Raw genomic sequence first — 14,824 nt, 5'->3', positions numbered from 1 at the left:
AAAGATAAACCCAAAACTTGGTGAAATATCTGTAGCACATATAAGCAAACCAAAGAATTGGTACTAAAAATAGGAAAAAGTTTCTACAATCAACACAAAGAAGATAAACAACCAAATACAAGAAATAGACAAAGAAGATGAATTAGCAATTCTCAGAAGGAAATTGGTCAATAAATATAAGAAAGGGTATTCGACCTCATTACTAATCAGGGAATTTACACACCCAGTTTGGCAAAAAATAACATGTATCTTTGATTACAGTAAATGTTGGTGAGAATGTGGGAAAACAGCATCTCTCTCATAAAATGCCAATGGGAATATAAATTGATTTAACTCATTTGGAGAGCAGACTGTCAATACCTTGTAAACTTGAAGAGGCACATATCCTACAACTCAACAAACACCGCTACATGCCTGACTTAGAGAAATGCTCACACGTTGCACAAGGATAAGTGAAGATTTATTATTGCAAAAAAGTGGAAACCACCTAACTACCCTCAGTAGGGGAGATGACTGAACTATGGTTTGTAATATAGAATACCATAAGCCATTGAAATGAATGAACTAGATATACATATATCAACATGGATAAATCTCAAAAACAGTGTTCAGGGCTTCCCTGGTGGCGCAGTGGTTGAGAATCTGCCTGCCAATGCAGGGGACACGGGTTCGAGCCCTGGTCTGGGAAGATCCCACATGCCGCGGAGCAACTGGGCCCGTGAGCCACAACTACTGAGCCTGCGCGTCTGGAGCCTGTGCTCTGCAACAAGAGAGGCCACGATAGTGAGAGGCCCACGCACCGCGATGAAGAGTGGCCCCCACTTGCCGCAACTAGAGAAAGCCCTCACACAGAAACGAAGACCCGACACAGTCATAAATAAATAAATAATTTTTTTAAAAAGTGTTCAATGATAAAACAAACTTGAAAAATAATACAGTATACCATTTATGTAAAATTTTAAATATATAAAAGTAATATATATTATTATTTTTTGGGGGGTGGGAACATCTGTGTTTATTTGAGGCACGGAAGCAGCAGGAGGGCTCCAGTGTGGCGGTGGAGGGAGGGGGCCCGAGAGCAGCTGGATTTCGGGGTGCGAGCAGATTCCTGGGTCAGCAGCCTAGACCCGGAAACAGTGGAAGGGCTGTCTTCCCAAAGGCTGCCCTTGAAGTGAGTGAAATGTGGTGTGCAGAGATGCCAGGGGAAAGGGGTTCTGTGCTGGCACTTGGGGCTCTAGGGGCTGCGGATGCTGGACTCCTGACGCTTACTCCCATCCCCTCCCCCTGACACAGGCCGAGACCTGGCCACACACTCACCCACGCCCAGCATGGCACACGGACCACACGCCTGTCCACACAGCACATCTTCTGCACCTGCGGGCGGACAGGGCCTGGACAGGGGCAGGCCTGGGACCAGGTGCCCCTCCCAGCACGTCCCGAGGATGCGGCTCTGACTCCGGGACCCTCAGGCTCCATTCCCAGGTTCCCCCTGGAAGGCTGACTGGGAAGTAAGGGCAGCCGGCAGGTGTGTGGGTGCAGGGGGCAGGGGGGACCTAGGGGGACCCAGGGCCTAGAGGGTGGGCTCAGCAGGTGAGGAATCAGAGGAGGAGGCTTTGAGATCCTCTTGCGTCTCGGAGGGGCTGGGCTTTCCTTCCTTCCTGAGCTTTGGGAGTCTGGGCCAGGCACAGGGTCCCGGCGGTCAGAGCCCAAATCGCAGCAGAGCCGACAGCAGGCTGAGCAGGAGCCCGAGGCCCAGCACAGTGGCGCTGGCCCGCAGCCCGCCGTCGGCACACTGATGTTGCACGGGAAGCTCTGGCAGCAGTGGCTGCCCACGGACGCCACACCGACACTGACGCTCGGGATGGGGCAGATCCGGGAGCAGCCCTCGTTCAGGGTGTAGCCAAAGTCCACCACGTTCCCAATGCCAGCGGATGCAGAGATAGTCACACAGTAGCTGTCCGTATCAGAGCGGACGGTGGGCTTCAGGCAGCACCAGTTGCTGTTCTTATTCACGCAAGAGAAGCACACCAGGGAGTGGGCTTGCTCCACACCCAGGAGGGCAGCCAGCAGGACCGGCAGGAAGACCTTCATTCAGGAGGGGGCTGGCTTCCCGCCTGGGGTCTCACAAAGCCTGGGGTCTCACGAAGCCGAAGAAGTCAGCCCTGCCCGCTGGCGGACACAGGTCCCCGGCCCGGCCGTGCAGTCAAGCCTGCCCCCGAGCCCAAGTGCAGCCCGCACTCCCCAGTATATATTATTTATGTATTTGTGACTCTGTAAAATAAAATATGCTTGGCAATGATACCAATTTCAGAACAGTTAGTAGAAGGGAATAGAGGAAAAACAGGTGAGGGGCAGAAATTTGAGTATATATTGTATGTAATTTTTAAATGCTTTTAAAAGACATTAAGTAAATATGGTGCTCACTTCAACAGCATGTATATTAAAACTGGGATAATAAAGAGAAGATTCTTATGGCCCTGAGAAAGGATGACAAAAATAAAAACAATTCAAAAAAATTAAAACCATTCAGAGTAGATTTTCCGATCACATGCAATTAAGCTAGACATGAAGAAAAAAATATAACCAAAAAATTCCCAGCTACTTGGAACTCAAGTAAAATGTTTCTAAATAATCTATGGATCAAAGAAGAAATCAAAATGGAACTTAGAAAATATTTTAAACTGAATGAGAACAAAGACGCAACTTATCAAAACTTATCTAATAAAGCTACAGTAGCACTTATGGGAAATTTAGGGGAAAAAATGGCTGAAAACAATAAGCTTTCATCTCAAGCAGCTAGGAAAAGAACAATGAATCAGACCTAAGAAAAGTAGGAAGAAGGAAATAATATAGGTATGAACAAAAACCAATAATAAAAAGAGAAAATCAACAGAGCTAAAATTTAGTTCTTTCAAAAACTAAATAAAAAATAAATACACCCCTAACAAGATTGATCAAGAAAAAAAAGAGAGAAAACACAAATTACCATTATCAACACCAACATATTTGATAATTTGAATAAAATGAAGTAAACGTGACAAATTTTAAAATCTTATGTTAGTGGTGTTGGGTATCTATAATATTATCTTCAGTTCTTTTATGTGGGTTTAAGATACTTCTGAATTTAAAAACTTTTAAAGGGAAAGGTATAGAACATAATGTATAAGATTCTTCTTTTTGTGTTAACATATTTTGTATATATGCATAGACCATTTCTCAAAGGATATATGTGAAACTGTTAATGATGGTTGTCATGGGAAACGGGAACATGGGATCAGAAGGAAATTTGTTTTTATCCTATACCTATCCTTTTTTTTTTCTTCATTTCTGCTTTTATTGATTTGAGTCTTCTCCCTCTTTTTCTTGATGAGTCTGGCTAATGGTTTATCAATTTTGTTTATCTTCTCAAAGACCAGCTTTTAGTTTTATTGATCTTTGTTATTGTTTTCTTTGTTTCTATTTCATTTCTTTCTGCTCTGATCTTTATGATTTCTTTCCTTCTACTAACTTTGGGCTTTGTCTGTTCTTCTTTCTCTAGTTCCTTTAGCTGTAAGGTTAGATTGTTTATTTGAGATTTTTCTTGTTTCTTGAGGTAGGCTTATATATTTTTTTTTTAATTTTTTTTTTTAAGTCTCTTCCAGTCCCTTTTTTTTTTATTTTTTTATTTTTTTATTTATTTTTGGCTGTGTTGGGTCTTCGTTTTGTGAGAGGGCTTTCTCTAGTTGCGGCAAGCGGGGGCCACACTTCATCGCGGTGCGGGAGCCACTCTTCATCGTGGTGCGTGGGCCTTTCACTATCGTGGCCCCTCCCATTGCGGGGCACAGGCTCCAGACGTGCAGGCTCAGCACCTGTGGCTCACGGGCCCAGTTGCTCCGCGGCATGTGGGATCTTCCCAGACCAGGGCTCGAACCCATATCCCCTGCATTAGCAGGCAGATTCTCAACCACTGCGCCACCAGGGAAGCCACCAAGGTAGGCTTATATTGCTATAAACTTCCCTCTTAGAACTGCTTTCGCTGCATCCCATAGGTTTTGGATCGTCGTGTTTTCATTGTCATCTGTCTCTAGGTATTTTTTGATTTCCTCTTTGATTTCTTCAGTGATCTCTTGGTTATTTAGTAATGTATTGTTTAGCCTCCTTGTGTTTGTGTTTTTTATGTTTTTTTCCCTGTAATTGATTTCTAACCTCATAGCGTTGTGGTCAGAAAAGATGCTTGATATGATTTCAATTTTCTTAAATTTACTGAGGCTTGATTTGTGACCCAAGATGTGATCTACCCTGGAGAATGTTCCGTATGCACTTGAGAAGAAAGTGTAATCTGCTGTTTTGGGATGGAATGTCCTATAAATATCAATTAAATCTATATGGTCTACTGTGTCATTTAAAGCTTGTGTTTCCTTATTAATTTTCTGTTTGGATGATCTGTCCATTGGTGTAAGTGAGGTGTTAAAGTTCCCCACTATTATTGTGTTACTGTCAATTCCCTCTTTTATAGCTGTTAGCAGTTGCCTTATGTATTGAGATGCTCCTATGTTGGGTGCATATATATTCATAATTGTTATATCTTCTTCTTGGATTGATCCCTTGATCATTATGTAGTGTCCTTCCTTGTCTCTTGTAACATTCTTTATTTTAAAGTCCATTTTTTCTGATATGAGTATTGCTACTCCAGCTTTCTTTTGATTTCCATTTGCATGGAATATCTTTTTCCATCCCCTCACTTTCAGTCTGTATGTGTCCCTAGGTCTGAAGTGCGTCTCTTTTAGACAGCATATAGATGGGTCTTGTTTTTGTATCCATCCAGCGAGCCTGTGTCTTTTGGTTGGAGCATTAAATCCATTCACATTTAAGGTAATTATCGATATGTATGTTCCTATGACCATTTTCTTAATTGTTATGGGTTTGTTTTTGTAGGTCCTTTTCTTCTCTTGTGTTTCCCACTTAGAGAAGTTCCTTTAGCATTTGTTGTAGAGCTGGTTTGGTGGTGGTGAATTCTCTTAGCTTTTGCTTGTCTGTAAAGCTTTTGATTTCTCCATCGAATCTGAATGAGATCCTTGCTGGGTAGAGTAATCTTGGTTTTAGGTTCTTCCCTTTCATCACTTTAAATATGTCATGCCACTCCCTTCTGGCTTGTAGAGTTTCTGCTGAAAAATCAGCTGTTAACCTTATGAGAGTTCCCTTGTATGTTATTTGTCGTTTTTCCCTTTTTGCTTTCAATAATTTTTCTTTGCCTTTAATTTTTGTCAGTTTGATTACTATGTGTCTCGGCGTGTTTCTCCTTGGGTTTATCCTGCCTGGGACTCTCTGCATTTCCTGGACTTGGGTGGCTATCTCCTTTCCCATGTCAGGGAAGTTTTCGACTATAATCTCTTCAAATATTTTCTCGGGTCCTTTCTCTCTCTCTTCTCCTTCTGGGACCCCTCTAATGCAAATGTTGTTGCGTTTAATGTTGTCCCAGAAGTCTCTTAGGCTGTCTTCATATCTTTTCATTCTTTTTTCTTTATTCTGTTCTGCGGCAGTGAATTCCACCATTCTGTCTTCCAGGTCACTTATCCATTCTTCTGCCTCAGTTATTCTGCTATTGATTCCTTCTAGTGTATTTTTCATTACAGTTATTGCGTTGTTCATCTCTGTTTGTTTGTTCTTTAATTCTTCTAGGTGATTGTTCTTTAATTCTTCTAGGTCTTTGTTAAACATTTCTTGCATCTTCTCGATCTTTGCCTCCGTTCTGTTTCTGAGGTCCTGGATCATCTTCACTATCATTATTCTGAATTCTTTTTCTGGAAGGTTTCCTATCTCCACTTCATTTAGTTGTTTTTCTGGGGTTTTTATCTTGTTCCTTCATCTGGTACACAGCCCTCTGCCTTTTCATCTTGTCTTTCTGTGAATGTGGTTTTTGTTTCACAGGCTGCAGGATTTTAGTTCTTCTTGCTTCTGCTGTCTGCCCTCTGGTGGTCTATACCTATCCTTTTTAAACTGATTCATCTTTTATTTTACTACATGCATTTATTTGTGGGGGTTTTTTTCATATCTCTAAAGTTAATAAAAAATGATAAAATATGAGAGCCTTATTAAGATATGTCTTCCCTGGTCTGTAGCCCAGAGCAGGCTCCCATGCTTCTGCCCCCCTCCCACCTAACCCTCCACCCATAGAGCCCGACCCCAGGTCTCTAGAAATTCTAGAGTTTCAGGCTGAAGACAAGGAGCAGCTGGTTAGGAAGAGCAAAGAGAAGAAGAAGAATAGACTAAGAGATGGTAGCTGGGGGCTTCCCTGGTGGCGCAGTGGTTGAGAATCTGCCTGCCAATGCAGGGGACACGGGTTCGAGCCCTGGTCTGGGAAGATCCCACATGCCGCGGAGCAACTAGGCCCGTGAGCCACAATTACTGAGCCTGCGCGTCTGGAGCCTGTGCTCCGCAACAAGAGAGGCCACAATAATGAGAGGCCCACGCACCGCGATGAAGAGTGGCCCCCACTTGCCACAACTAGAGAAAGCCGTCGCACAGAAACGAAGACCCAACACAGCCATAAATAAACAAAACAAAACAAAAGAGATGGTACCTAAGCATGAGAAAATGAAATTCCAAGTCAAAGGTTGAGATATGGGCCTCAAGAAAGGACCTAGAGAAAATGGATTATGGATCCATGGCATGCAGCCAGCCAAATTTGGGAGGAAGGGAAGGACCATTCTTTCCCACTTTCTGATTCCTGGCATACCAATATTCCTAGGATCTATAACTCAGGCCAATATTTCAGGATATTAGTATTTATTAATAATATCAATTTTCCATTGTAGTCCCCATTTCAAACATTGTCCCATTCTCCCAATAAATCATCTAAATATCCATGGAAATTTCAATTCTTTGACATCTAAACTGTATCTCCCACATTTCCTTTCACATGCAATAGCAGAAATGAAAAAAACTTTGTCATTTGGTTCAGAAAATATGGTTGTTGAGGTCATTTGGTTTTATCACAGAGATTTTTGCGGATTGGCCTAAATACCTAACCACCACTTATAACTCATTGACGATCTAAGCAACCTACTTAAAAATGGACAACAACTTATTAAATGGATATAAGTTGGAAAACAACTTATTTTTAGGTTGGATTCAACCTCAGTCCATGAGTGAGCACTTTCAATTGAGTTTATACGGGCACATTTTTGCCGTAAATTAAATTTTAAAAAATATTTCCAATAGCTAATTTTCTGGTTGTTCCAACCTATTTAGCTTAGGAGGGGAAATATCTATAGATGTTTCCTCACATTTTTAAAGGTCTCAGAGGAAAAAATTCAAACTTCATAGACAAATGGGCAGAGTATAACCAGGCAAATTACAAAAAGAATATAAAGGGCAATTAAACATGATGGGATTTTTACTAGTTTTCAGGAAAATGCTAATTAAACATGATACTATTTTCATCATCAGACTAGAACAGACTAAAAAGAGTAACAATATCTAATTAATGATGGCAAAGGTGTAAGAAAACTCCTATATCCTGTTGGATGGTTATATTAATATTCAGTACTTTAATATTTAATACACACTTATTGGGAGAGCAATTTGTGAGTATAGCAAAGTGACTGGCATCTTATTTAAGTTGTCAGTTACTCAGAATTTAAATATGGTGACATCAAAATATTAATGAAGTCTCATTTTATGAACAAACATGGAAATAATGTAAATCACTCAATTTAAAATTCTTTCAAAAATAGCATAATTATAAAGTTGGCATAATTACAGAGGTCAAATGAGTTGTAGATGGCATTTGTGCTACATCCTTGACAGTGCTACTCAAGCTGGTTAACAGAAATACCATCTTTGTCAAGTTAACCTTGACTTACACAAGGTTTTCAAGAATTCACCCCTCAAATAATATACTCCGTACCTATCAAAATTTATAATGTAAATATCTTTGGACCTAGCAATTCTACAACTAAGAATCTATTCTATTGACATTCTCACATAATTGTGCAAAAATAAACATGTCCCAGAATGTACCTAAAGGCTTTTGAAAATGCCCATTAGGGACTTCCCTGGTGGCGCAGTGGTTAAGAATCCTCCTGCCAATGCAGGGGACGTGGGTTCAAGCCCTGGTCTGGGAAGATCCCACATGCCGTGGAGCAACTAAGCCCGTGAGCCACAACTACTGAGCCTGCGCTCTAGAGCCCGTGAGCCACAATTACTGAACCCGTGTGCTGCAACTACTGAAGTCTGGGGGCCTAGAGCCCATGCTCCGCAACAAGAGAAGCCATCGCAATAAGACTGCGCACCGCAACGAAGAGTAGCCCCCACTCGCTGCAACTAGAGAAAGCCTGTGCAGCAACGAAGACCAAATGCAGCCCAAAAAATTTAAAAAATTAAAAAATTTTAAAAACTTGCAATAGCTAGAATTTACTGAGTTCTTATCATATGCTAGGCAAATTCTAAGCACTTCATTCAATTAATCTTCATAAGGACCCTATGAGGTAGATGCTATTATTATTTCCATTATCGACTGTTGAGGAAACTGAGATCCAAACAGATTAAATAATTTGCCCAGGGACTTCCCTGGTGGTCCAGTGGTAAAGAATCCGCCTTCCAATGCAGGGGACTCGGGTTCAATCCCTGGTCAGGGAACTAAGATCCCACGTGCGTGGGGCAACTAAACGCATGCACCACAACTACTGAGCTTGCGCACCTCAATGAGAGAGCCGCACGCGTGCTGCAAACTACAGAGCCCATGCACCCTGGAGCCTGCACACCACAACTAGAGAGAGAAACAAACCTGCACGCCACAACTAGAGAGAAGCCCGCACACCGCAGCGAAGAGCCCTCACTGCAATGAAAGATTCCGCATGCCTCAACGAAGACCCTGCGTGCCGCAACTAAGACCCGACACAGCCAAGAAAATAAAAAAAGAAAGAAATAATTTGCCCTATGTTACATACCTAGTGGATTTGGAGCCAGAGTTTGAACAGAGGTAGTCTGTATTAAGCAACACCCTTAATTGCCATGCTAACAGCTCTCTATACTTTGTAGTGTAGGGATGACTTTTAAAATAATAAATATATGATTTTCGTCTTTTAAAAATACAAATCTGGGACTTCCCTGGCGGTCCAGTGGTTAAGACTCCACACTTCCAATGCAGGGGGTGCAGGTTTGATCCCTGGTCGAGGAATTAAGATCCCACATGCCGTGCTGCGTGGCCAAAAAACAAAAAACAAAACAAAACAAAACAAATCTAGAAAAAAGATCAGCAATGTTTTTGATTTTATAATTTAGGTTGTTGTGACATATATCATTGTGGTAGGCAGAATAATGCTGCCACTCCTCCCCACCCCTTCAGATGTCCTACATCCTAATCTCCAGAACCTGTGACCTTACATGGCAAAACGGACTTTGCAGATGTGATTAAAGATCCTGAGATAGCAAGATAACCCTGGATGAACTGGGTGGGCCCAATGTAATCATAAGGGTTCTTAGAAGGAGAAAAGGGAGGCAGAAGGGTCAGAGTCAGAGAAGGAGATGTGAACCCGGAAGCAGTGTCAGGATGAGAAAGACTGGACTGCCCATTGCTGGCTTTGAAGATGATGGCAGAGGCCATGAGCCAAGGAATAGGCAGCCTTTACAACCTGGAAAAGGCAAGGAAATGGACCCTCCCCTAGAGCCCCCAGAGGCAACACAGTCCTACCAACACTTTGATCTTAGCCCAGTGACACTTCGGCACTCCAAAAATGTAAGCTAATACATTTTTATCATTTAAGCCACTAAATTTGTGGTAATTTGTTACACCAGCAATAGGAAACCAATATAATCATTAATTATTAACTTAATAAAGATACACTCTGCTTACAGATTATAGGACTTTTGCTACCTAGAAAGTACAAATTTTGTTATCGGCTGAATTGTGCCCTCCTCACCTCCCCCAGATTCATATATTTAAGTCCTAAACCCCAGTACCTTTGCCTGTGACTCTACTGGGAGATGGGCCTTTAAAGAGGTAATTAGGAAGGGTGTTTGAAAGACTAATGGAAACACTAAAAAAATAATAAAATAAAAAAAAATAAAGAGGTAATTAGGTTAGATTAGGTCATATAGGTGGGCTCTAATCCAATCTGACTAGTATTCTTTAAAAAATATATATTTATTTATTTGGCTGCACTTGGTCTTAGTTGTGGCATGCAAACTCTTAGTTGTGGCATGTGGGATCTAGTTCCCTGACCAGGGATGGAACCCAGGGCTCCTGCATTGGGAGCATAGAGTCTTAGCTGCTGGACCACACCAGGGAAGTCCCCTGACTAGTATGCTTATGAGAAGAGGAAATTCAGACACACAGAGAGACACGAGGGAGGGGCATGCACACAGAGGAACACAGTTCAGATGCTGGTTTTGTTGAAGGATTAGATCGAACATGTAAGAGAAAGAAAGGAATCAAGGATAACTCTAGGATTTGGGGCCTTATTTTGGCAGAGGGAGGATCAGGAGCTATTTTTGGACACGTGACTTTTGAGAGCCTATTAGATACACTAGTGGAGATATCAAGGGGGCAGCTAGATAAATATCTGAGTGTGGAGTTCCAGGAAGAGGCGCAGGCTGGAGATACCAATTGGGACTCATCCCCTTATGGGCAGCGTTTAAAGCCAGAGACTGGATCCGATCCCCCAGGGGGTAAGTACAGACTGACAAGAGAAGAGGCACTAGAGCTGAACCCTGGGCCCCAACATTTAGATCTGGAGAGATGAGGACCCAGCAAGGAGACCAAGAAGACGCCAGTGAGGCAGGAGGAGGACCAAGACCGAGGTGCTCCCGGAAGCCAGGGAAGAAAGTGTCACCCCTGAACTAGTGCTGCTGAGAGGCCAAGGAAGCAAGAGAGCACGGTTCTGGTCCTGTGTCGGGACTGACACCAAGGCTGACCCAGATTCCTAGAAACGTGCCGCTGGTGTTTAGGATGTTAGCAAGAGAAGACTTCGGATGAAAAAACTCTGGGGGGATCTTGGGAATATGATAAGGAGGGAGTGGGGCAAAATAAATCCAAACATCCTAAACTTAATAACAGCAAACAACGATGAAGAGCTGATCCTGTACTGTGCGCCTTTCTAAATACCTTTCACGTGTCAGGTCACTGAAAGCTCAAAGCGACCACATCAAGTAAGCATTTGACCCTCAGATATGAGGAGGAAAGGGGCTCACGGAGGGGGTTCCAGAAGCCGGCAGAGGCAGCAGAGATTCTAACCTGGCCGCCGACCCCCGAGCCCCGCTCTGTGCCACAGCGCACCCCTCTTCTGGGCTTTCTGAGGGATTCCCTAAGAACTGAGGGGGAAGAGAAGGAAGAACAACAGTGCTGGTTGGAGTTTTTCCCTCTGCCAAGACTCCCGTGCTGTAGGAAGGCTACAAAGTGAGACGCAGATGCCTTTGAACTTGCCAGGCCAATTTAATTTGGTATCTCTGTGCTGTTCCTGGCGCGAGACTGCAGCTCTCAAAACTGCAATTTTAAAAGCCTGTTTGGGTGTATTCCTCCACCGAATTCCTCAACTCTCCTCTCTCCATGCGGGTGGGGAGCCAGCAGGAAGCCAGGTCTCTGTCAGACTCATACATTCCCGCTTTCTTGTTTATTCTTCCGGGATCAGGAAACCCACGAGTGGTCATCCTGAAGCTGATGTTGCCCCACCCTCACCGCCTGTGTTTTATTAGGGGGCAAGGGTGTTGGAGACGCAAGAGACAGGTGTTTGGCCCTTAAGCCTCTACTCAAAAGACGATCACCTCCCATCTCTCTGGCCCAAACCCACATCTCCAGATTTTTGTCGAAGTCAATCAGAAAAATCCCATGGTCTGTCAACAAATATTCAGCACTCCCTAGACATATAGCTCTGGATTAGGTACTGTTGTGCTTAGAAAATAAAACGGAACCTAACTTGAGAACGAAATGTGTTTTACAGAAGTTTACTTTATAGCTATCTGGGCAGAAACCTGTCTATCCCACAATTAAATAAGTAAGGCCTGCCTAGACTGATTTTTATTCAATGAAAAGTGGACAGTCTTTTTTCAACATGGTTCTTTTCAAGCCAATAATGAATTTTATAAATACTTTCTATAAAGGAGTTAACAAAATAAGATGTGTATAGTATCAAAACCTGAGTGCAATCAATCCAGATGTCTAACTATTTAAGGAAGCAAAACAAAACCAAACCTACTCTCTCTCTTAAAAAACAACTATTACATGCTATAGTGTTAAATAAGAGAAAGTCTTTAACAACGCTGATTATCAAAGATCCACCCAGAGCGTGCCTTTTAAAAGTAAGATTTTGGACTTCCCTGGTGGCGCAGTGGTTGAGAATCCGCCTGCCAATGCAGGGGACACGGGTTTGAGCCCTGGTCCAGGAAGATCCCACATGCCGCGGAGCAACTAAGCCCGTGTGCCACAACTACTGAGCCTGCACTCTAGAGTCCGTGAGCCACAACTATTCAGCCCGCGTGCCACAACTACTGAAGCCCACGTGCCTAGAGCCTGTGCTCTGCTACAAGAGAAGCCACCGCAATGAAAAGCCTGCGTGCCACAACAAAGAGTAGCCCCCGCTCACCGCAACTAGAGAAAGCCTGCGCGCTGCAGCGAAAGATCCTGTGTGCCGCAGCTAAGACCCAACGCATCCAAAAGTAAATAAATAAATATTTTTTAAAAACAAACAAAAAATAAATAAATAAAATAAAATGAAATTAAAATAAGATTTTTTTTTCTATTCTCAATGCTTAGGCCTGGCAATGTCAGTAGTTAGCTGTGGGACCTGGGAAAGTCACATCCATTCTGAATCTCATTCGAGAAAAAGGAATAATACTATTTATTACACAAGAATATTATAATAATAAAATGAGAGCATGTATATGAAAGTGCTTGATATTAATATTAATAACATTGTTAACTACTCCTAGTAAAATTAAGAATCTCTAAAGTGCCTTCTGGCTTTAAAAGTTTATTATTAAGGAATAATTATTGAAGAGTTTAAAGAGAGTCCTTTCAGAGACACATACTGCAATAGTTTAGGATGAAGTGATGCAACAACTGAGATTCACTTCAAAATAATCCAGTGAGAACCGTAGGTTTGTGTACATTTTGGGCCACATTTTGAGTATTACTGAACCGGGTTATGGATACATGGGAGTTTTTTTAAAAAACATTCTGTCTACATTTTATGTTTGAAATATTCACATTGAGTAAGAAAAAAACAAAGGGGAAATTGAAGGGCAATTTCTATTATTAAGTCCAAATGCTACTTGATTAAGACTGCTTCTCATGCAAACCTTGATATTAAAAGAAATGGTAGAGATTTTAAATGAATGCCAAAATGCATAAGAATTCAAGCAATTGATAATTTGAATATTTTTTAAATTTATTAATTTATTTATTTGGCTGCATTGGGTCTTCGTTGCCATGCGCCCGGGCCTTCTCTAGTTGCGGTGAGTGGAGACTACTCTTCGTTGTGGTGTGCGGGCTTCTCCCCATGGTGGCTTCTCTTGTTGCGGAGCACGGGCTTCAGTAGTTGTGGCACGCCGGCTCAGTAGTTGTGGCTCACGGGATCTAGAGTGCAGGCTCAGTAGTTGTAGTGCACGGGCTTAGTTGCTCCACGGCATGTGGGATCTTCCCAGATCAGGGCTCAAACCCATGTCCCGGGCTTTGGCAGGTGGATTCTTAACCACTGCGCCACCAGGGAAGTCTCATAATTTGATTATGTTTTTGAATAATCTTTTTTTTTAACATCTTTATTGGAGTGTAATTGCTTTACAGCCATCATTGAATAGTCTTTTAACTTATTTTTAACTAAAGGAAACCTGTTTTAATTAAATATTAGGTTAAAAAATTATATTTACTACATGATTTAAGATTATTAATGAAATCTACACGTTAACCTGGAAACTTAAATGCTTAAAGATTTTTTCCCAAAAGAAATTTCAGGATATGTTAACGATTTTCTGCCTTTTAAGATCCCAATGTTCTATCATATCTGTTCTATCCAATTAAGTACATAATTACATATCATTTCAAATGATGAGATACTGGATACTTCACTGACAAAATCTGTCACTAACTAAAGAGAACTTAACAGCAGCAAGTATACATAATATATTCCCTTCCTTACCCTGAAGATGTGAGTTCTCTAGGAAGTCTTCATGAGTTTCTTTTGTTTCTCCAGGTTTTGTTGATCTATACTCACTCCTCAGAGAGATCTTCCACCATCTAAAGATTACCTGTAATTGAACAGATAGAAAGTGAGGTGAATTAAAACTGACTTCAATACCAACAGCTGCGTTTAGGTCTGGGGTTTTAAAAAAAATCACCATCATGGAAGGCGCATAAGGCTGTGTGTCCAACAGCAGGTGTAACTTCACAAACTGGCATGACATCAAATTAGAAGTGAGGTCTGTGCATCAGTGAACATTTTCCTTAGAGATTAGGGGCACAAAACCAAAGTGCTGGAAGGAATCTTAAAAATCTATAAAGTCAATTGGTGGTAAATCACCCAGAGCCAAATGGCTGGCTGTTCCTGAGAATAGAGATTCTTTACCTTTGGGAGCCATTTCCAAAGTAATTCCTTAGCTCTCCTCCTCCCTTCCCTGTCTACAGAGCAGACACGAAGAGTGGATACTTTTCTCGTGGAGAGAGACAGGTACTTGGATAGAGCCAGGAAAAGCACCATCATGCCTTGATTGATGCATCAGAGTGTCATTACCCAGGACACTTCTTGGTAATGGATCTGCTGATAGTGCATTTGACTTTTATGAGCATTTTGGTTTATCAGAAGCAAACCTCATTTCCATGGTTATGGACTGCACTTAGTTTCTATGTTGATTT

The 14,824-nt window shown here is 42.0% G+C and overlaps 1 protein-coding gene and 1 pseudogene across 1 annotated transcript in view; both read right to left on the bottom strand.

Moving 5' to 3' along the window:
• The window catches only part of FBXO36 (F-box protein 36), a 101,741-nt gene that overhangs the window by 29,359 nt on the left and 57,558 nt on the right, over positions 1-14,824 (bottom strand). Inside the window, exon 2 of the mRNA XM_057551535.1 lies at positions 14,112-14,220. Within this exon, the coding sequence (XP_057407518.1) occupies positions 14,112-14,220 (109 nt within the window). The remainder of the gene's footprint in view (positions 1-14,111; positions 14,221-14,824) is intronic.
• On the bottom strand, positions 1,700-2,091 carry LOC103018782 (lymphocyte antigen 6E-like; annotated as a pseudogene).

Source organism: Balaenoptera acutorostrata, chromosome 8 (assembly GCF_949987535.1).
Source record: "Balaenoptera acutorostrata chromosome 8, mBalAcu1.1, whole genome shotgun sequence".
In the NCBI taxonomy this organism is placed as follows: domain Eukaryota; kingdom Metazoa; phylum Chordata; class Mammalia; order Artiodactyla; family Balaenopteridae; genus Balaenoptera; species Balaenoptera acutorostrata.
This window is presented reverse-complemented; position numbering and strand designations above follow the sequence as displayed.